Source organism: Carcharodon carcharias, chromosome 9 (genome assembly GCF_017639515.1).
Source record: "Carcharodon carcharias isolate sCarCar2 chromosome 9, sCarCar2.pri, whole genome shotgun sequence".
Lineage (NCBI taxonomy): Eukaryota > Metazoa > Chordata > Chondrichthyes > Lamniformes > Lamnidae > Carcharodon > Carcharodon carcharias.
Genome location: NC_054475.1, coordinates 138,431,048 through 138,454,310, shown reverse-complemented (window position 1 = coordinate 138,454,310; position 23,263 = coordinate 138,431,048). Strand labels below are relative to the sequence as shown.

General features: G+C 41.9%; 1 protein-coding gene across 1 annotated transcript in view; it reads right to left on the bottom strand.

Moving 5' to 3' along the window:
- The window catches only part of tenm1 (teneurin transmembrane protein 1), an 873,954-nt gene that overhangs the window by 246,509 nt on the left and 604,182 nt on the right, over window positions 1-23,263 (bottom strand). The window contains exons 7-9 of the mRNA XM_041195427.1: window positions 22,304-22,509; window positions 20,189-20,399; window positions 4,348-4,449 (exon numbers count right to left, since the gene is read on the bottom strand). Of these exons, the coding sequence (XP_041051361.1) occupies window positions 4,348-4,449; window positions 20,189-20,399; window positions 22,304-22,509 (519 nt within the window). The remainder of the gene's footprint in view (window positions 1-4,347; window positions 4,450-20,188; window positions 20,400-22,303; window positions 22,510-23,263) is intronic.

The following is a 23,263-nucleotide window of genomic DNA, read 5'->3' as shown; positions in this document are numbered from 1 at the left end:
TCATTAATGGGCACTATCTCCATTACGATTCAGTAAGAATGATATAAGAATGCATAGTGACACACCAGAGTGTTATCACAGGCCTTGCACCTGCCTATGTTGAAGAAGGTCAATGAGGCAACACTTTTTCTCATTTTTTAAATTAATTTTCTCCCTTAATTTGCTAAAAACAACTCTGTGTCAGTTTGCAGTTCCAGTAGAACTGGCAGCCTGTCAAGAACCTCACCCAAGTGACTGTTATCCATCAATAAATTTAGGCTCTGACCTCTTGAAGCCAATGGTAAGACTCTGGATGAGGTAATGTAACTGAACAAAGACCTGGGATCAACCCTAGGATTGGTCTGATCTATATGGCTTAGCTGCTCACAGCCTTAACTAACTTAGCTCCAGGATAGTCTAGCACTAAGCATTTTATGCTGAATTATGAACGAGGAAAACTGAACATATTGCCTATCCCAAAAAAAGAAGACAGGTCACAGGGATCACTATAACACTGCCAATTAGCTCAAAATCCAAACTACAAGGGAAGCATGTAATTGAATATGTTCACTTAAATTGAGTATGTTCACTTTGAGACACATCAGCAGTTCTCTCTTTGGTATTTGAAGTCAATTATTTGAAAATCAAACTTGGTTCCATGCCAACAGTTTGCTCACCTCTGTGAAACAAGGACAACAACATGCAATTAAGAAAATTCTCTGGAGTAAAGTGCTTTGGTGTCCCCCTAAGGATAAACAATGAATCAAAGTCCAAATTCAAATGATCTCAGTTGAGCAAGTTCAGATGAAGCACTGAATCAGTGAATTTGGCCCACATTACATATTGTGCTTGGGTTGAAATTTCTCCTTTTTAAAAAAATAAGATTGTTTGTATGCAGAGAGATGGGGGGTGGTGTGGGGTGGTGGTGGGGGGTGGTGGGGGGGGTGGGGGGGGGGGGGGGGGGTGGGGGCGGCGGCTGGATATCCCCCTCCCATATCAGTCCGGGCTTGAGTTGAGTTGGGAATGGGTAAAACGAGGCCTGTGGGGACGGAATTTCAAACCTACCCCTCCAATCCCAACCAATGCCATCTTCCCTTACTTGGGAAATGTGTTAGGCTGCGACCTCACACGCACCATCCTGTGACATCGGGGCCACCATCATAATAGCCTAGGGGAAATTTGAATTTTATCCTTCATACTATTTTCGTCATCTTGAGAGGGGTTTGGTAGCCTGAGGGAACTACACCAGCTAAGTCAGTTTGTAAACCCTGGGGAGTGGGGGGTGTTGTTGAAGAATTGGGGACCTTCTGACTGGTAAATTTAAGTGTACTTGCCAATGCCCCATCAATTCCCACATATTGGGCAGAATTTTGCTGTCGGCGTGCAGGGGGCGGGGTCCACTCACCGACGCGTAAAATGACACGCGGTGACATGGGGGGAACCTCCAACTTTATCCCGGCCCATTTAAATTTTCAGGAAGGCGGGGGCACAGCAAAATCAGCTGCGGGCCCGCCAACCTGTCAATGACATTGTCACATGAGGGGGACATGTTAAGGATTTTTTTTCTATTTTTAATCTTTTTCAAAGTGTCAGCGATCTCCCCGAGGCAGCACTTAGCCTCAGGGAGATGTGCGCTCTTCCATGCGCATCCGCGAAAAATGCACTCTCACTTTTGGGCAATTCCCCCCTTCCCGCACAGGAAGCACAAAGCGCTTCCAGCCTGATGTCACGCTGGGTGAACCTTAATTGGCTCACCCCTGTAAAATGGCGGTGGGGCCCGCTTCTCTGGTGGGGATCGGCTCCTCGCCCAACAGGCAAAAAATTCTGGCCATTATCTCCATGTCCCCTCATGTTCCCTCTATACCCCCTCTTCCCCCATGACCCATCCATACCACACCCATTACCCCCATTTCACTTCCTTTCCCCTAAGCATCCTCCATGCCCACACAGAATTCATTAAGTTCAGAAACAATAAGCCATATAACAAGTCTTTGAAATGCTCCTTAAACTGACAAAATAATCAAACAGGCTTTGAAAATTTCCTTTGCAAAAAAACTGCCACTCTTACTACCTCATAAAAGTGTCAATCGACCACAGTCGTTCATTGTTTCATAAATAAAGCTTTAATCCTCTAAACACCTCTTAATCTTGTCCAAATTAACAAACAGGGGTTGAAAAATCACATTAAGGAAAGACGAAAATAAAACAAGCTGTAAACAACCACATCAAAGAAAGATAAAGTTATTACAACCTCAAAAAGTGTTAAACAAAGCTGGCACTCCCCTTCTAGCATTGTCAACATTTCCTGCAGGGCTGAGTCCATTAATCAGTCTTAGAGCTCAGTTAAGCATTCATAATGAGACCATCTTGCAACTGTATCACCAGAAGCAGCTTGAACAGATAGCCAGACATTTGTTTTCTAGATGATCTCATCAGGAGTGCTTGGCTGAGCTCCAAGAATGGCTAATTGACTCAACTCAGGAGGGGTCTGTCTCCACAGCTTGAAAGGGAGTGCTAAATTTGTTTGATTGACAGCTTTATGATACTGTAATAATTATTCTTTCTTTGATGAGAGTTTTCAATGCCTGCTTGTTTATTTGGAGAAGATTAAGAGGCTTATGGAAGTTTCATTGAGATTATGAATGGCTGTGGTTGACTGACACTTTTATCAGGTTGTAAAATGAGAAATTTTTTTCAAAGGAGCTTTTCAAATCCCTCGCTTTTTGTATCAGTTTCACGAGCATTTAAAAGGTTTCCCAGAACTATCAATGGCTTATTGATTCTGTACATAGTGGATACTGGGAGAGTGGGTGTGGAAGATGCATGGGGGGCATGAAAGGCACATAGGGGTTATGGAAAGGGTAGGGGTCTTGAACGGGCATGGAAATGGCATTGTGAATATAAGGGGGCATGGAGGGGATATCACAGATATGAGGGGGCATGGGGAAAGAGTGGGGGTTGAGGGGCTGAGGTAGAAGGCATAACAGCCACTTGCAGGGCAGGGATGAAGTTTCAGTGAACTGAGGCAAGCTTTCTAACTGCCTGCCTCATCACCCACATGCCTCCATTGCCACCTTGGGCCTGACTGCAGCCCAACTCTGATTCCAGGAGACCAAAATCTCGTGGGAGTTCCCTGACTTTCAGAAATTGGGAATGCAATGTCAGGAAATAGCCACACTTGTGATTCCTGCCTGTAAGGGGAAAATCTGGCCTGAAGGGTACGATTTTATGGGTATTCCTTTAGGATGATTAATGTGGGGATACAATGCACTGTAGTGCACATTAAAGGACACAATGGTATCTTCTGAACATCCCTGTTACAACTTCTCTTTAGGAAGTTTATGGAACCAATCATTGTAGAGTCACAACTATCGCAGTCTAGTAACTTAGCAACCACCTCCAGTTATGCTCAATAAGCAGAACGAAGAGAATAGAATGAACCAATGGTGAAAAAATTGTAACTTGTAACCTTCACAGTGACAGGAAAAGCAATTCTACGCACAGCATAGATCCTCATGTCTCCTGCTACCTTTTGACAAAGTTCAATAACTGGTTCCCTGGTGAATTTAAAGCTGCATAAAATATTTCTTCTTTTGTTCAGAGAGCTTCGTCCTGCAGTCCTTTCTTACAAAGGACTTTTTCCTGAAAGCCCTGCACCTGTGTTGCCTGAACTTTGTGTTTACCTTCTCCTGATTTGAAAGAATGTTATTAGCCTCAATAGGAGCACAAGTCATGCTGCTACCATCCTATTGCAACAAGTTGGTTCAATTACCATGAGCTCTGAGCCAGATGTAAATACAACATGCACGCAGGTATTTATACATTTTGAAAATATAATATGCATAATTTAATTGGATCTACTGATCTGTCCACATAGGAATCTTAATTATTATCTTCACAGTAATTTCTAACAGCCTGTTAAAAACTGATAACCTTCTTCCAAAATAGATGATTGATTCGACGTGTGCAGTAGTCTTATTTTTGGATGTGATTAGACTTTTGAAGCTTCAGCAAGTCATAGAAAGTCAGCCTTAAATTTCTATCTTCACGTATATATTCTAATTTTAACAAGTTTGGTTTAAGTTTCTGCATCATCATGGTGCAATTGCTGGTATTAGGGTTAGCTTTCACTGTATATACCAGTATGACCAATTCAGTATATGTAGCCTCAGTAATGTGCATTTATTTTTGTTCATGTGATAGGAGCGATGCTGGCACAGTGTCATATATTGCCAGCTCTAGCTACCCTGACATATTATTCCCCAATCTATCTTCAAGTTGATATAGCTGCTTTGTAGGTTGATAAATAATGACTGCATAGTACAATACATTCATGTTTGCTCAACAGCTTGCCACAATTGGCTTTACCTCGTGCACAGTCAGGCCCAAGAAATCCTGGAAAACAGTGACAGTGGCCAGAGATACATTCCCCATTCCCATTGCAATTGGTAGAACATTCATCCATCGATTCTACAAGTAATGACAACATTTGGGTAAATACTTAGTAAATAACTTTGTGCATGAATCCAATTTCTTATTCTATTAGAAACAAGATTTAACAGTGATGAATACATCTGTGGTATGTGCCTGTTACCATAATGCCCCAACAACAGAGTGCATTTAATCTGGGGCTGAGCAAGACAAATCTTCAAAAGGATTTATTTTCTGGATGTCTCTGCCCAGATACGTTACGGTTTTGAAAACAACACTCTCTTCTACAATTCTTCAGCCTACACCAAATTTATTTCCCAGAAGGAAAGAAAGAAAACCTCAGGTAGCCCACCCACCAACTAATTATCTTACACTCTTCTCATTTCTTCTCTTTTCCTATTCTTTACAGGTATCAAAACAATAGGAAATGTTAGACAGAAACTCAGTCTAACACCACAATTGATCCCTGCATTGCCCCTCCTGATCCCCCCGCGACCATGTCCTAATTACCCGACTACCCCCCGAACCAACCCGACTATCCCCCCAATCAACCAACTGTTGCCTGACCTGACCTAACTCTACTATCCCCCCGTCAATCACCCAACTAACCCCTTATCCAACCTGACCATCCCTTCCTGATCAACAAACTACCCCTGACCTGACCCAACCGGACTATCCCCCACTCCAATCAACCAAATACCCCCTGACCTGACCGACTATCTTCCCTCCCCGATCAACAAACTACCCCCTGACCTGACCCTACCTGACTATTCCCCCACCAGTCACCCAACTACCCACTGACATGACCTGATTATCCCCGCGATCAACTAACTACTCCCTGATCTGAACGACTATCTCCCTGCCCCGATCAACCAACTACCCTCAACCTGACATGATCTGACTATCCCCTGCCAAGCACCCAACTACCCCTTGACCTGACCCGACTATCCCCCCCGATCAATCAACCATCCCCAACTTGATCAACCCCTGCCAATCACCCAACCACCATCCGACCTGACCAGCCCCCCGTTCAACCGACTACCCCCGACCTGACCAGCCCCCCGTTCAACCGACTACTCCTGACCTGACCATCCCCCTGCCAATCACCCAATCAACCCCGACTCGACCAAAATATCCCCCCGCCAATCACCCAACTACTCCCTGATCCAACCCGACTAACCCCCCCGATCATCCAACTAACCTCCAACCACCCGATACCCAGCCCGACTTGACCCGACAACCCTGACCACCCGACTATCCCGACAACCCCCCCGACCTAACTACCCCCCAATCACCCGAATAACCCCCAGCCAGACCTGACAACCCCTCAACCCGATGGCTCACTCACCCACCCTTGCACCCTACCCACCTACCCGCTCATTCACTTTCTCACTCACTCATCCATTTACTAACACTCAAAGGCTGAGCTTACCATATGGCAGCTGGTGCTGTGAAAAGGAAGCATGTTTCCCTGACTCCACTCTGACAGAGTTCCCCATGGAAAACTGCACTTTGCATTTCAACAGATAGGATCGGAAGATCCCAGAAGAAAGGCGCAGCAACGTCGGCTCAGGGGAATCTTCATTCGCAGCAGCAATCTACTCAACATTGCTGCTGCTCAGAAGATTCAGACCATCCTGGATATCTCTTGAGTCAAAAAAGGACACATGGTAAAATAAAAACCAAAATGGCTAAATGATGATGCCTAAAGATAAATGTTACCAGTTATAAACCAACAATTCTTGAGACTAGTTCTTGCATTAAGGGCAGCGGATAAGTAGAAAAGAGGATAGAGGCATTGTTAGCATCCTTTTCAGATTTGTTAGAAGTCAGAGGCAAAAAGGTCATTGAATAATTTTGTTGGCACCCAAGGGATGGTTGAGATTTTAAAATGACACTTTGCATTCCATGACCAGAGGTGATATTGAATAACCTGCCCTGTTCTTTGGAAGCAATTTAAAACCAAATGTGCAGAGATGGTCTTGGCCAGGATTAAGGGTTGAAAGCAGATTGGGTAGTTGGGTTAACTAACGCTCACTGGAGATGTTGAAATAAGAGTGTGTTGACTCATGTGACAAATTACAGCTCAGAGGTTCAGGATTGTTTTGGGCTTTTGTGTTTCTAGCTAGTGCTTTGGTTTTCTCGAGTTTTAGTATTTTGGTTGAACTCCCTTTATTGACATTGGACTATTTATCACCAGGACTCCTTCATGTAAGAAGGAAAAGGGAGTCAACGCAAAGGTGTCATGATGGTCAGGCTGCCCAGGTGATACTCTGAGCCTACCTACCCGTATATGCACCCTAATATCTGCAGCAATAGGTAGCAAACCTCACTATGATAGACATTGTTAGTATGACCTCCTCCTCTCAATAATGGCTGTGGCAGGAGGCTTCCTGGTGGCAACATATTGAGAAAAGATTAACAGTCTAACCATTACGCTGTGAGGTTCCTCTTCCAGCATGAGCTATTGCATGAAAGAAGGCATGCCAGGGCTAATCAGAAGCCAGCACTGCATGTTTGATCTCATCTGCCAAGTGGCCACTAACCATTTCTGCACACCTTGGCAAATTCACTTCAGAATAATTGCAGTAATCTGCCTCTTTGGAGTCAGGAATTTCAAAAACAACAACAACTTGTATTCATATAGCACTTCTAACATAGAAAAGTGTCCCAAGCTGCTTCACTGAGTGTTACAAAAAATATTGACGCTGAGCCACATATTAGGACAGGTAATCAAAAGCTTGATCAAAAAGGTAGGTTTTAAGGACCATTCTAAAAAGGAGGAAAGAGGAATAGAGGGCGGAGAAGTTTAGGGAGGCTATTCCAGATTTTAGAACCTAGGCAATTGAAGGCATGACTATAAATGGTGGAATGATTAAAATCGGGATGCTCAAGAGGCCAGAATTGGGACTGGTGCAAGGTAGGACGAGAGGTCATCCAAAGCTCAGCTGCCCAAGTTTACGAAGAGTAGATTGTGGGAGGCCAGCCAGGAGTGCATTGGAATAGTCAAATTTAGAAGTAATAAAGGCATGGATGAGGGTTTCAGTAGCAGATGAGCTGAGGTGGGGTGGAGTTGGACGAGGTGAAAATAAGTGGTCTTATTAATGGTGTGAATATGCAGTTGGATGCTCATCTTGGGATCAAACATAACACCAAGGCTGTGATCAGTCTCGTTTGAGTTCAGACGGTTGCTGGGGAGAGGCTGTTTAGTCGGTGGATAGAAAATAGAGTTCATGGAGGGGATTGAAAACAATGGCTTAGGTCCTCCTAATATTTAATGGGAGGATATCTGTTTACCCAGTGGTAGATGATGGACAAGCAGTGTGACAATAAGAGGCAGTACAGGGTTTGAGAGAGTTATGAATGAGGTATGGCGGGGTGTCATCAGCATACATGTGGAAATTGATGCTGGCCTAGATTTTGCAGTCAGTGACAGGAGACTTGCCACTGAACTGAAAGTTAAGTCTCATCGAGAGATTTAGTGATCTTTCTGGTGGAAGTTTCACCTTTACTGCCTTGCAGTGGTACTCAACTGATTGCAGTGTCCTTTACTGAGGATTTCCCCAGGGTGGAGCTGGAGTGATGTCATCAAGCTGCCAAGCAGCAAATCACATGAAAGTGTTTTCATAGACATACACACAGGAAACAAAAAGCCTAAAAATAAAGCCGCTTAAAAATAATTACACAGAAAAAATTAAAGTTTGGGACATACAAATGGGGTGAAGGAAGAAGATAAAATATTCTGAAAAAGACTTTAAGAAAATTTTAGTTAAAAAAAGTCTGTTAATTAATCAATTAATCATTTAAAAGCACTCCATGAATGTAATATTATTTTTAAGAGCCAGTTCTGTTTATCTAATTTTATTAATCATTGGCATTAAAAATCCAGTTGCATCTGACTGAAAAAGGTGAACTTATCTGAAAGGGTTTCTAACAGCGATATGTGAGTTTTGGGGGTAATGGGGGTTGTGGTGGTGGGGATGTGTGAAGAGGGAGGGGGTGGGGAAGGTTGAAATTCTCATTGATTTCAAGATTGCCAGCTTTTGGGTGTCCACAGCACAGCCTATGGTGGAGCCCTGAGTGACAGACTGCAACCAAAGGATTCTTGCACTAATCTGCATATACCCAACATGCTGAAGTTACAATCAGTTTTGGAGGGGTAATGATGGCAAACGATGGCAACTCACCATTGACACCATCCACCTGCAAAATCTGGCTCACTATGTTTACAGACGATGTCAGTGAGGACTGAATCTAGATAGAAAATAGGAGGGACCAATGATAGACTCTTGGGTGCACAGAGGCAAGGTGAAGAGAAACCATTGAGGTGATACTCTGGATAGTTAAGAATGGAACCAGGTGAGAGCAGACCCATCCAGTGAAGGCATTGGAGGAACTTGGTGTATGTTCAATCATGTCAAAGTCTGCAGGCAGGTCAAGAAGTAAAATAAATAAGATAGCTTACCTTTGTCACAATCACAGGACGTAATTTGCAACTTTGATAAGCACTGCTTAGTTACTGCGGCGGGGTGGAAACCTGATTTGAGGGATTCAAACATGAAGTTCTGCGATAGATGGACATAGATTTGGAAGGTAATAATACCTCCAAGGACTTTGGAGATGAAAGGGAGATTGAAGATGGGATAGTAGTTTGCAACAACAGAGAGATCAAGGGTAGGTTACTTTGATGGGAGGGGAAGGAGTACAGTACCTAAGAACAGGATGCCATTAACAATATCAGCTAACATATAAGTTAGAAGGGGAAATTTGGTAGTTAGCAGTTCAATGGGAATAGGGTCCAGACAGCAGGGGATGGGTCTCATGGACAAGACAAGCTGAGAAGGTGGCAAGAGGCGAGTGGGGGAGAAACTAGAAAAAGTTTGGGTTAAGACAGAAGGAAACATTAAAGCAAGATGCAGAGCACTGCCGTCTTTGCAAGGATATCAGCGTTTATCATTCATCATAGAGTTTGCACGTGTGCAGGCACGGTAAGGTTACCAGTGGCCTGAGAAAATTGACTGCACCTTCATACTGCTGTGCTGACCCACGTGGACAGTGTGGTGCAGTGCCAACTGGATGTCAGCAACTCTGAAAAAGGAAGTCAGGTGCTGGGTTGCACTGTCTCTTTCTCTTCATCCTGGCTTGACACTTATAAATCTCACCAGCCACCTCCTTCCTTCTTGGCAAAGGTTACTAATGCTATGAGAACCCTTTTTAATGCTCTTTACAAGCAGTTTTTGAAATTTTTGCCACCTTCTTTATGACACTCCTTTTTAATTGACCCCATCTTTTTAACTTGAATACATGCATTTTCATCTACTGCCTCCGTTGAACCAGCAGAGTTTACACTTCGAATAGTGAATCATTATGCAAATGAGATGAGACACACAAAAAGCATGTTATTAGTAATCGGGATTCTGCCAGGTCTTAAAAGCAGTGCAAACACTAAAATAGTTTTACAGCTAAAGATGACATTCACACCTCCCCCACCCCTCCACTCCCTCCCTCTGGAAGAGATGTGAGTTGATGGTAAATGCAGTTTGCACTATTTCATGGAGCAGTCAGCTTGATAGGGGAATTGGCCAGAATTCTACCATGGAGGTTGAAGTCTTGAGTTGGGACTGAAAGTGGGAGATGACCCTACTTCAGCCAGTGGCAGGACCCAAGGACGCATATTCCCAGCGATGGCCAATTAAGTGACCACTTCTGGCGCTGCCATTCCAATTAAGGATGGTTGCCCACCCAGTTGCCGGCTCAGGAAGAGGGCTGGTAGTTCAGCAGCGCCACTGCTAACAGTCACCATTGTTGCAGCAGCACCTGCAAGGAGAAGATACCTCCCTGGCCGAGGTAGGCAGGCCCTGGTGTTTGGGGGTTTGGGACTGAGGTCTTTAAGCATTGGTGGCACTGTTGCCATGGGGGTGACCATTGCTGCCCATTGCCCTTTCATGATTTCACTGCACAGTCTCCCTATGTGCAATGCCACTCCCCACCCCCTCTCCCCTAACATGAGCAAAATGCCCACAGAGGCAGGAAGAGGCCCTTAATTGGTTACTTAAGTGGTTCAGTTGGGCTACCAGTGGGCAACTGCCATCTTTCCCACCACTGACAAAAAGGCTTGGTGGTGGGAGGGCATTAGGCATGCCACCCATTGCCTTCCTGCAGCATTTTGCCTATCTTTAGTCATATGCTGTTAATGCAGCTCATTATTAAAGGGAGTTTCACTAATTTCTCATTCCTAATTCTTTGTTTTCTTATTCTTGGCACAAAGTCCATTAGAACCTTCCGGTATAGAATAGCCAGGTAGGGTCTGCATAGACCTCTAACTGCAATACTGTTCCAGAAAAATTAGATCCAAGATCTAAGTTGGTGGATGAAGCTCACTGGCAGACTGGACATTTTCCACCATCATAAATCCAAATTGTAAGCATCAACGTTAATGTGTAGGTTGTACCTTACAGTTTTTTGTATAGAGTTTATTTTATAGAGCTTATTAATATAGATGAATCTGTTCAAATGATACTTTATCATTTATCAGTTGTTTCCAAATTTTGTACTTTAAGATGCCTCTCGCCCAACCCCATCAATATTGCTACATTCCCAGGATCTTTTATTAACATGCTTCCAGGGACTCCCTCCAAATATATGTTAATATTTGTGTAGGAATCCCTATGAGTGTTTCAATATTTGAAAATACTGATAGACTCCTTGAGTTATCATGATCTGGAATGCACGGCCAGAAAGGGTAATAGAAGCAGTCAATAGTAACATTTGAAATGAAATTACATATGTTAAAAAAAAAATGCAGGTCCATAAAGAAAGGGCAGGGGAGAGGAATTAATCGATAGCTCTTTCAAAGGCATTTGGCATGATTAGCCAAATGGCTCTTTTCTGTGTTGTAAGATTATATGTGCACTTATGCACACAGCAACAGAAATCACATGCCTGAATGTCAAAAAAATATAGAATATATAATTCTGGAAATACTGTATTCTAGTTTGTCCCATCTTAAACATACAGCAAGTTGATGATTTTGAATGTGTAGCTCCAAAAAGGCATGCTTGCACCTGAAATTCCCCACATTGTGATCTCCTGGCTCCAGCCATGTCATTGAGGAGGTGCTGAGTTAAAGCCTACATCCTCCCCACAGGACCTTGAGTCAACACATTATTCTCATGCACTTCAAAATAGTCAGTTATACACAGGCATTGGTAAATGCCTCAATGAAAGATGCCTGCTGTGTTCTATACTAGGTTACAGGGTGTGCAAAAAAAGGAAGAAAATATTAATACATTTATCAATATAATTTATTAATTATCCTAATATTTTTATGACTCATTTAATGTTTATTTGATGTGTGCTGAACTTGGATAAAAATTAATTAATTGAGTATCATTTCTATTGTAATAGTCTGTCTTGTTTGTTCACCTCACACTCTAGCTCTTTTTGGCTTCGCTTTCTATTCTGTCTTCTACTTAATGGGAGAAAGCATGTTTTTCTCTACAATGATATTCAGAGAAATTACATGGATCAAAGACATACTGACCTGTGTCTTGGTTCGCAAGTCATATCCTCTTAGCATCCCCAATCTGCTCAATCCTCCAATTCACTTCACTCAGCCTACTCACTAATGTCACCCAGTTCCCAGGAATTGTGCCACCTCATTTGCTTAACTAGTGAGGGAGCAACAACAATGGATCTTTACTTTTAGTTTTCCTTTAAAAAAAATTATGATTTAGAAATTTTTGTAGTCCTCTCTCCCAAAGTCTTCCCGTCCACTGTCATTAAATGTACTAGCATATCTTTTTTTGCATTGTTCACAAGCTGAGAATGAGTCTTTGCAAATTATGCAAGATGCAGAGGCCTGGGCTCAAGTGGAAGACAGAGCTGGAGCAAGGCAGGGAGCAAGCACAAATCAAGATCCATTAGAAAATGGGCTACACTAGGAGGGAGTAGTGGGCAAGGCAAGGGAAGATGCAAGATGATAATAGGTCAAGAGAATTTCAAAATAGGAAAGCAAACCAGCTGTACATGTTTTATCATAGTATTGCTGAAAAAATAGATGTGCCGAAACTTTTCATCTTGCACTCATCAGGACATTTCGGAAGAATAACACTAACGGGGAAAACAACAATTTATACTGTATGAGAAGGGAGTGCTGAATGGTTGGCAAGTAGACTCTGATTGATAGAGACATTGCCATGGAGAATGCACCAGCAATGGGGACTAACAGTTAACTGCCAAGCATTGTTTAAAATTCAAACCAGGCAGCTTGACCTTGATTGACTCATTCCTCAGGGCAATGCTTGACCAGCGAATGGCTGTCACTTATTTTGTTTCGCTGAAACAGGCACAATGTGTGTGCTTATTCTTTCTGTCTGCAAAGAACAGGGCCCTGTGCATTAATATATGTAGCTTCCAGTACAATGTAAATGCACCACACTGCGAGCCCAGCTGACAATCTTAAATTGGTTGTCAGCGTAATTCTTAGCACACTGAGGATTATTTAGCAAATGTTGTCCAATCACAGAGTCACATCTACTGTTGGACATTGTGTTTTGAGTTTGAAAGCACGGGCTTGGTTGGGTACAGTATGTACCTTGTCCGCTGTGAACAATGTGAATGCTGTTTCACACAATCTGCCAGTGTTTGGGATGTTTGGCCTTCATACCTAACATCACACTGGCACTGAAATTCATATAACACATTACTCATTTGTATAGTAGGCAGAACACCTTTTTGGCTTGACGGCAGCATCCTAGGCGAATACCACTCATGTTGCTACTGCATAGTAGCAATGTGAAACAGCTAGCTTCACCTGTTGCTCAAATGAGTAATGTAGTACATGAATTTCAGTGCCAGCATGATGCTAGGTATGTAGGCTGTACGTCCCAAAGACTGGTGGATCATATGAAACAGCATGTCTGAGCTATTTTGCTTGTAACAGGCAAAGTACAGACCATATCTAACCAGCTCGTGTTTGCAAACCTCAAAAGCACAATGTCCAACATGTGATTCTGTGATTACATTTGCTAAATAATCCTCAGTGTACTAAGAATTACGCTGACAACCAATTTAAGATTGTCAGTTGGGCTTGCAGTGTTGGGCATGTGTGTGAACTGGAAGCTACATATATTAATATATGTTCTTTGTAGACAGAAAGAACATCTACACACATTGCGCCTGTTTCAGCTAAACAAAACAAGTGACAGCTGTTTGCTGACTCAACCCTCAGGGCAATGCCTTGACCAATCAGGCCAAGCTGCCTGGTTTAAATTTCAAATGCTTGGCAGTTAAGTGTCAGTCCCCATCACTAGCGCATTATTGATGGCAATGTCTCTATCAATCATTGTCCACTTGCCAACCAATCAGCTCTTTCTTCACATACAGCATAAATTTTTTTTCCCCTTTTATTGGTATTCTTTCAAATTGTCCTGATGAGTTCAAGATGAAAAGCTTCAACGTATCTGTTTCTTCAGCAATACTCAAGTTCTGTACTACTGAATGACTATTTTATCACAGTCTTACAGTATGAAATTTGAGTATATATTGACACCAGCACAAAGCTAGTCTGAGCTACTTCTGAGTGAGTGGAGCTCTGGAAGGAAAAGTCTGGGGCCTGAGGTCAGGGTTACCTGGAACTGAGGCCAAGATTATGTAAACTGGCTTGTGAGGTAGGACCTTATAGATATTGATGGCTGCAGAGACATTGGACAAGATGGTAGCCACATGTACTGAATCTTGTATCTGTTAACACGTGGCCAACAATGGATTGAAGATAAAAGCAAAAAACTGCGGATGCTAGAAATCCAAAACAAAAACAAAAATACCTGGAAAAACTCAGCAGGTCTGGCAGCATCTGCGGAGAGGAGCACAGTTAACATTTCGAGTCCGCATCACTCTTCAACAGAACTAAGGAAAAATAGAAAAGAGGTGAAATATAAGCTGGTTTAAGGGGGTGGGGGGTGGTGGGACAAGAAGAGCTGGATAAAGGGCCAGTGATGGGTGGAGATAACAAAAAGATGTTACAGACAAAAGGACAAAGAGGTGTTGAAGGTGGTGATATTATCTAAAGGAATGTGCTAATTAAGGGTAGAAAGCAGGACGAGCAAGGCACAGATACCCTAGTGGGGGTGGGGTGGGATGAAGAAGTTGAAAAAGGCTAAAAGATAGAGATAAAACAATGGATGGAAATACATTTAAAAATAATGGTAATAGGTGGGAAAAGAAAAATCTATATAAATTATTGGAAAAAACAAAAAGGAGGGGAAAATCGGAAAGGGGGTGGGAATGGAGGAGAGAGTTCATGATCTAAAATTGTTGAACTCAATATTCAGTTCGGAAGGCTGTAAAGTGCCTAGTCGGAAGATGAGGTGCTGTTCCTCCAGTTTGCATTGAGCTTCACTGGAACAATGCAGCAAGCCAAGGACTGACTTGTGGGCATGAAAGCAGGTTGGAGTGTTGAAATGGTAAGCAACAGGAAGGTCTGGATAATGCTTGCGGTTCACCCACCCCCCCACCCCCCCCAACCGGCGGCATTCCATAGGGATCGCTCCCTCCATGACAAACTGGTCCACTCCTCCATCACCCCCTACACATCAACCCCCTCCCACGGCACCTTCCCATGCAACCGCAGAAGGTGCAACACCTGCCCCTTTACCTCCCCTCTCCTCACCATCCAAGGGCTCACTCATTTCAAGTGAAGCAGCATTTCATTTGCACTTCCCTCAACTTAGTCTACAGCATTCGTTGCTCCCAATGCGGTTTCCTCTACATTGGAGAGACCAAATGCAGACAGGGTGACCACTTTGCAGAACACCTTCAGTCTGTCTACAAGCATTACCCAGACCTCCCTGTCGTTTACCATTTCAACACTCCAACCTGCTTTCATGCCCACATGTCAGTCCTTGGCTTGCTGCATTGTTCCAGTGAAGCTCAACGCAAATTGGAGGAACAGCACCTCATCTTCCGACTAGGTACTTTACAGCCTTCCGAACTGAATAGACTGAATATTGAGTTCAACAATTTTAGATCATGAACTCTCTCCTCCATCCCCACCCCCTTGCCGATTTCCCTCCTCCTTTTTGTTTATTCCAATAATTTATATAGATTTTTCTTTTCCCACCTATTTCCATTATTTTTAAATGTATTTCCATCCATTGTTTTATCTCTACCTTTTAGCCTTTTTCGATTCCTTCACCCCACCCTCACTAGGGCTATCTGTGCCTTGCTCGTCCTGCTTTCTACCCTTAATTAGCACTTCCTTTAGATAATTTCACCACCTTCAACACCTCTTTATCCTTTTATCTGTGACATCTTTTGGTTATCTCCACCTATCACCGGCCCTCTATCCAAGCTCTTCTTGTCCCACCCCCCACCCCCCCCTTAAACCAGTTTATATTTCATCTCTTTTCTATTTTTCCTTAGTTCTGTTGAAGAGTGATGCGGACTCGAAACGTTAACTGTGCTCCTCTCCACAGATGCTGCCAGACCTGCTGAGTTTTTCCAGGTATTTTTGTTTATGGATGGATGATAACATGATTGGTGCAGGTCAATTAGGTTGCTCAAACAGATCAAATTGGACAGTGCACAAAATTTTATTTTCTGTCAAAACTGTTGTACACTGTAGAATGTGAGCAAATGAGAAATATTACACTTTTTACAAAGTAATAACGACCCAAACTGTGCAAGCAATAACTTGCATGTATATAAGCAACATTACCATAGAAAGATTTCCAAAGCTGCTTTGCAGAAGCATAAGTTGCCATAAAATGTTGAAATTAGATGTTGAAAGGGGTGACTAAAAGCTTGCTGGAAGGGATAAGTTTTGAGGAGCATCTTAAAGGATGAGAGGGAAATGGAGAAATTTAGTGAGGAAATTCCAGGGCTTAGTGGTCAGATGAAAGAAGGGACTGGGATGCAGGGATAGAAGATAGAGTTGGAGGAACTTACTATCTGATACACTATTTTTTCTAGCAAGGAATTGGAAATAAGCAGATTAAAAACACTATTTCCTGTGACTGAGAAATTATGGATTTTCCTCATCCAGCAATTAATCAATGTGCAACTTCAGGATTTCCAGGTAGTCAGATGCAGCAACAGTTAATTTGTATTTCCTTGGAGCTTAGATCTTCACGATTCCATACAAGAAGAATGATGTTTCCTGCCACCATAATCTTGTGCAATTTAGAATATTTGAAAAGTTTGTGATATGGAAAGGTTTCTTGAAACTCATCAAAAGATAAGTGACAAAATGTTCTACTTCCTAACGAATATGCATTCTTATATGTGCACTGTTTACACTTGCAACCCTCTATTATGGCAAGATTGCACACAAATTATTCACAACAAAAAGATACTTTGCCTGAAGTGACAATGTCATAGCTGATGACAGTGTATTACCAAAATGATTAGATTGTGCTATTGAAGACAGATCATATATTCCAAATGGTAGATTAAATCAATTTTGAGTCTTTAAAGATTCATAAGATCAAATATTGTGTTATGAATAGTCTGCTTCAACTAATCAACGAACACAACATACTTCACACTCAACCCCGTGGAAAATTAAATCAGGATGAATACTATTAATGGTCAGAATTTTTATTTTAAATAATTGTTGGTCAGTTTTGATTGAAAACTGACAATTCTGAATTGTCAACTATTCTTTCAGAATAATTGAGGTTGTGTCAAGGTTTTATGACCATCAAAGAGCATTACTAAAGATTGTTTAAATTTTATTTATTTTGTTTAAAATGGAACAATCATGCAGCATACTAAGCAGGAAGGTGAGTTGAAGGTTATTGTGAGGAAATCATTAAAACCGTCAGTTGAAAGCATGATTGCAGTAAAAATAAGCAAACCATGGTTATATTAGCAAAAACATATAATACAAATTAGAATGTGTAGCCTTTATCTGCTATCTTAATGTAGATATTAACTCATTAAATTTAGACTAAAAGTCAAAATGGTTGACATTATGAATGCATGTGACTTCTTAGTGACTGCACATATCAGGTAGTTCTTGACATATTGCCCAAGATCTTCCAATCATTAAAATGCATGAACAAAAAATCATGGACAGTATCTTTTTCATTTCTCGATACACATGGCGAATGGGCAAATGTCCAGTGCAGGTATTCTACATCATAAACTCAACCCTGTGGCAGGGTTGTGTCAATCTGTAGCATTCTTGGCTCTGAATCAGAAGGGTTTTGTTTCAAACTTTCTCTTCCCGCCCACCCCTCTCCACCCTCACCATCATGAGAACTACACAAGCTTTCCTGAGCTATGAGTGCAGTGATAAATGAATGTTACCCCAGGTAGGGGTGTCACAATTTGCATTAGAAGTTAAACTGAGGTTCTGTCTACTTGTTCCTCTGTTTCAGGAAAATGTTAAAGATCTCATTGGTGCCATTTGAACAAAGCAGATGATCTCTTGGAGTCCTGGCCATCATTCCTCTCTCAACTGACACCATAAAATCTAATTAGCTGCTCTTTTATCTCACTTATGTTTGTTGCCTGCAAAAATAGCTGCTGCGCTTTCCATAATAACAGTAATTGCACTTCAAAGTAATTTTTGTATGCAAAATGGAATCTTTCCAATAGGATGTGATAAGCCGTTATATAAATACAAATTCTTTCTTTATGAACAGGGTAATTTCAAGACACAATTATTTACTATATAAAAACTTACATTCCTTTAACACTCATCGTAAAAGTAGGTCATTCAGGTCCATAAATATATTAAACCATTGAGCCAGATCATACCTGACCTGTATCTCAATTTCATTTGTCTGATTTTGATTTGGACTTTTTAATCATAGAACCATAAAATGGTTACAGCACAGAAGGGGGCCATTTGGCCTGTCATATCCGTGCCAGTTCTACGTAAGATCTACTCAGCTAATCTCACCACACTTCACCTTTTCCCTGTAGCTATGTATTTATTTTCTCTTGAGCCAGTTCTCCAATTCCCTTTCAAAAGCAATGGTTGAATTTGTACCACTATATTCTCAAGCAGCGCAAACCACTCGCTGCATAAAGAGATTTTCCCTCATGTCACTTCTGGAGTTTTTTTTTGTCAAACACCTTAAATTGATATCTTCTGGTTTTCAACCCTTCCACCAGTGGGAATAATTTAGCCCTATCAGCTCTGCCCCCTAATGATCTTGAGCACCTCCATCAAATCTCTTCTCAATATATTCTTCTATAGAGAACAGCCCCAGCCTCACCAATCTATCTCCATAACTGAAGCCTCTCAACTCCAAAGCCATTCCTGTAAATCTTTTCTGCACCCATTCCAACGTTTTCATTCCTAAAGTCTGGTGCACAGAATTGTACATAATGGCTTGGATTTTCACCAAAACTTGGTTTTAACATGGCTGCCAGGACCCAATTATATGATTCCCAGCCCCATTCCTGGAGTTTCTCATTTTTGGGAGTACACTTAAAGGGTGCAGGCAGGTTCAGATCAAAAGCCCACACCCTGCACTCCCAACCTGGCCGGCTCAACTGCGGAGATAGGAATGTCTAGTCCTCCACAATTTTTGTTCAGTTGGCCCAGGTTTTTAATGAGTCATGGTTCACAGCAGCTTAGAGGTGTTATGATCCATAATCTGCATGAGGGAACCTTTAAAAAGGTAAGTTCAAAAGGTCCTTCTCATGCTTCCCATGCCAAAGTATGATTCCCCCACCCACCCACTATAGGCCCATGCCAAGGTATGCCCACCCTCCCAGCCCCTATGGTCCCTCATGCCCCCATGCCAAGATATGGCACTTCAATGCTCATTCACCCGCTATAACTGTATAGAACCAATGAACCCTATACTGACTGTAAAATATGTAAAACAAGCTTTAAAAATAGTCATTCATTGATAAGTTTCCACATTCGTAAAAAGAGCTCCTGTTTACTACAGCTCAATAAAAGGGTCAATCATCCAGACCCTTTAAAGTTTCAATAGCTAAATTTACCAATACTTGAAATCTCTTTATCTTGTCTAAATAAACATTGTGAAATTGACAGCACAGATCAGACAGTCAGAGCTGTCAATCAAACAATGTTTTTTTCTGGGGCTCAAGTGTTTGAACAGGCAAATAGATTTCTGGGCTCACAGCTATATTTCAATATTTCACACAACAGGTTTAAATTTCTTTGAGTGCAATTTTTGGCATGCAGATTAATTAGGTCACCCAAGTTTTTGTGTGCAATTTTAATAAAGTCATTCATACATTTATTTGGTTTAAATAAAAATAATTGGTCTTCAAAGTATTCCATTTAGACTTCTGACATGATAAAACACCAGATAATGAACCCAAAACATTTTCCAAGGGCAACACAGTAAGTCAATGGCCAATTTTTAACTATGCTTTTCTGTTGGCAGTTAATATCAGAAAATAGCAGATGTGCTTCTCATGATTTTCCATCTATTAATCTTAACACAAGAAAACTGTGGGAAGCATGCCTGCAATTTTTTGATGCCCACTGTTGTTAGGAGGCTGCACACATTGGAAACATACATTTGAAAATCAGTCCCATGGAATAATTTTCCAAGAAAAGCCATTGAAACAAATAGCATGAATGAGTTACACAGAAAGTTATTTTTCTAGAGAGATGGGAAATTGAGGAAAATGGTAGAAAGGTTCATGGAGATAAATCATTAAGTCTACTTTGTTTTCTTGGACTTATGTTATTTACAAAAGGAATTTTAGGTCATTGAATTAAAGACAAATGAAACATTGTGTTAAGCATAATTTTAATATGTAATTGATAGCAACTTACCTATCACAGAAGTAAGCACAAACACTTGTTCCATTTTCTTCCCATCATTGTAGAAGGCAAAGTGCCAAGTTCCCGGATCCATATATTCAATGAATCCTGCCTCCTGAAGGGCCATCAGGATCAAATTCCGAGGTGTGTGTTTTGATTTGTCTGGAGGGTTGGTCTCCTGTTTAATCAACTGCTTGCCATCCAAGAGCTTCACAAAATCAAACTGAAGGGGCAAGATAAACCAAAGTCAGTTGACAATTTTCTTCACAATTAATGTACAGGAGTTGTAGACACATGACTCAGATTCTGTTCTGTGGTCAGGTTTGGCCTAATTTATATGCAAGTAACCCATTTCTACTGAAGGCTCAAGCAATCAGACTTGAAGACCATGTGCAATGAGTTTCATTATTTCTCCAACAGGGGTCCAGGTGGAACTATTTCCCTCAGATATAAATGGTATTCTATTCATACCATTTTATTCTGTGATAATTGTGCCACCTGTCAGTTCATCTACACTGGTATTTGGCTTGGCCTAAATAGCCAAGTGGTTACAGTACTGGGTTTGTAACCCCAAGATCAAAAGTTCAAATCTCACAATGGCAAACTATGAAACAATGTAACTGCATCTGAAACAGATGGAAACGGGTTTGTACTCGAAAGAGTTACACTGGTATTTGTAACCTAAGAGTCTGTGGTGCCTTTAATGAAGTAACTTGTTTACAATGGGCACTCATAGGAAATCAGAAATGGGAAAAATAACATAATTTTCCTATCATTTAATATTTCTTCGACAGTACTTCATACCCAAAGATTTTTATCCCCTTCAACAATGTATAGGTTTGGTATTATAATCATTATGTTACTAGACTGGTAATCCAGAGGCCTGGACTAATCCAGAAACTGGGAATCCAGAATCCCACCTGAGATTCTGAGAATTTGAATTTAATTTTTACAAGTCTGGAAATGAAAAAGGTGGTGTCAGTAGAAGTGATCATAAGCCAACTGGCTGTCATAAATTGGTTTGCTAATATTCTTTTGGGAAGAAAACCTGGTGCTGAATTTTCAGAATGGCGGGGGATCGGCCCCTCACTCAGGAGGAAGTCCTGCACTGGAGTTGGCTGGTAACTCTCTAGCCCCTCCAGGCATAGCACGGCAGTGGCTGGAAAAAACACTGCAGGGAGCTGCCTGGCATCGAGTCCCGGGAACCGGAGATCAGGTAAGTAGCAGGGATCCCAGTGTGGGGAGAATAGGGATGACATGTGGGGATCGTAGGGGGGGAACGTTGGCGGCTTGGGGGATAGGTTGGGATGGGGAAGGGAGGTCTGGAGGTCACTGGGCCTTAAGGGAAGGGTGCCCCAGTCAAAAGGGGACTTCTGATGGAGGTGGGTGTCCCTTCCTACCCAAGATATAACTTACTTTGCTTTCACATTTTCCCCCATGAGCTGTTATCCGTCCGCCATCCTAAAAATTGAGACTGGGCGGGAAAAGGCCTGTAAGTGGCCATTTAAGGGCCTTAATTGGGGCAAGGGTGGGTTTCCCCTCCAAGGCCCTGCCCGCCCCAGTGTGAAATCGCTATCAGGTCACAGTGTGCAAGAACATGGAAGGAATCCTATCCATGCAATTTCACGCTTCCTCCCCCATTTCAGAACCCTCTGGGGATGTGGGGGGATGGTCGGGGAGGGTAAAGTTCTGGCCCTGGTGTCCTTATCAGTTCTACCCTGTGCAATTCCAGTCCCACATTAATGTGGTTGACCCATAATTGTACTCTGAGGTACCTAGCAAGTCATTCAGTTGTATCAAATCATAACAGAGAATATCATACAGTTTGCAATGGTTTAAGGTGGCCCATCATCACCATCTCAGTGAAAGTAGGAATGGGCAATAAACGCCATCCTTGCTAGCTGTGCCAACTTCCCGAGAATTACTTTTAGAAAAAATGAACAAAAAAAAAGTTCCTTAGCAAAAAGTTAACTCAACTTTGGTAACCCACTCTGTGGAAGGGGACCTTCTCAGGGAATATTTTCTGAACCTATTGCTGAACCTCACCAAGTAAATGCAAGGTTACATTCAAGGTTACTTGTATCTTGCTGCTCAGAGTTACCTCATCAATTAAAACTATGCCAATACCTGGGTGTGTGTGGGTGGAAGGTTCCGCCGCCCATAAATCCCTAATAAGGCATCTTTTGCCAATGACACATTAAATTTCAGATAGAGGGAATGATCTGTGGTGACTTGGAACCGCCAGAACAGACCCGGTGGGATGGTCTGCATGACCTGCATTCCAATATCTACTTCTCCTGTGTCAATGGCTCTGCCTCGCTGAAACACATTCACTGATTTTCCTGAAAGAAATACAAAACAGGAAGCATTTACATTCAGATTAATTTTACAGCAGAACAACAGTTCTTCATTGTAAAGTTCCATTTTTTCCAAATTTCATTCCCAATTCCACTTAAGTGGAATCATTTCAGAATCTATACCTGGTCAGGTATAGAACAGATTAATCAAACTCAACCCACCTTTGGACCAGAAATCTTTCACTGTACCAACAGATTTCCCCCTTTTTTCCCTCCAATATTCTTTGCTGCCCTGAAGTCATTGATTCCCTCCCAGGTGTAACATTCCAAGGTAAATAAACCTCCAGTATCTGGCCTAAGTGTCCATGACTTATGTATGATTGAGAGAGTTGGCAAGCATGATCTTATGCTCATCTGGCATCTACACATGAACCCTTCCAGTAAAGGTAGCAATATGTGAGCAGGGATGGGAACATTGACCAATTTTCCCTCCCTTTACCACAATATGGAAGTCACATGTAGTCAGAGGTAAAGCTTCTATCTTGTCTGAGATCAACCAATACAGTGAAAACCAGTAATTACATTTAGAAACTTCTTCCTCCTGTATCTCTGTAGCTCAGGGTTGTAGACCTTGTCATGGAACATTTGTGATAGTTCGAGATTTCAATTTTTCACACTCTCAGTATCAGCTCAGTCAGAACTAATAGTGAAATATTTCATATTCTATTCAGCTCTTTACAGAAAAAACAGCAGACAGGAGGAAATAAATTATACTTGGAAAGAGATGATT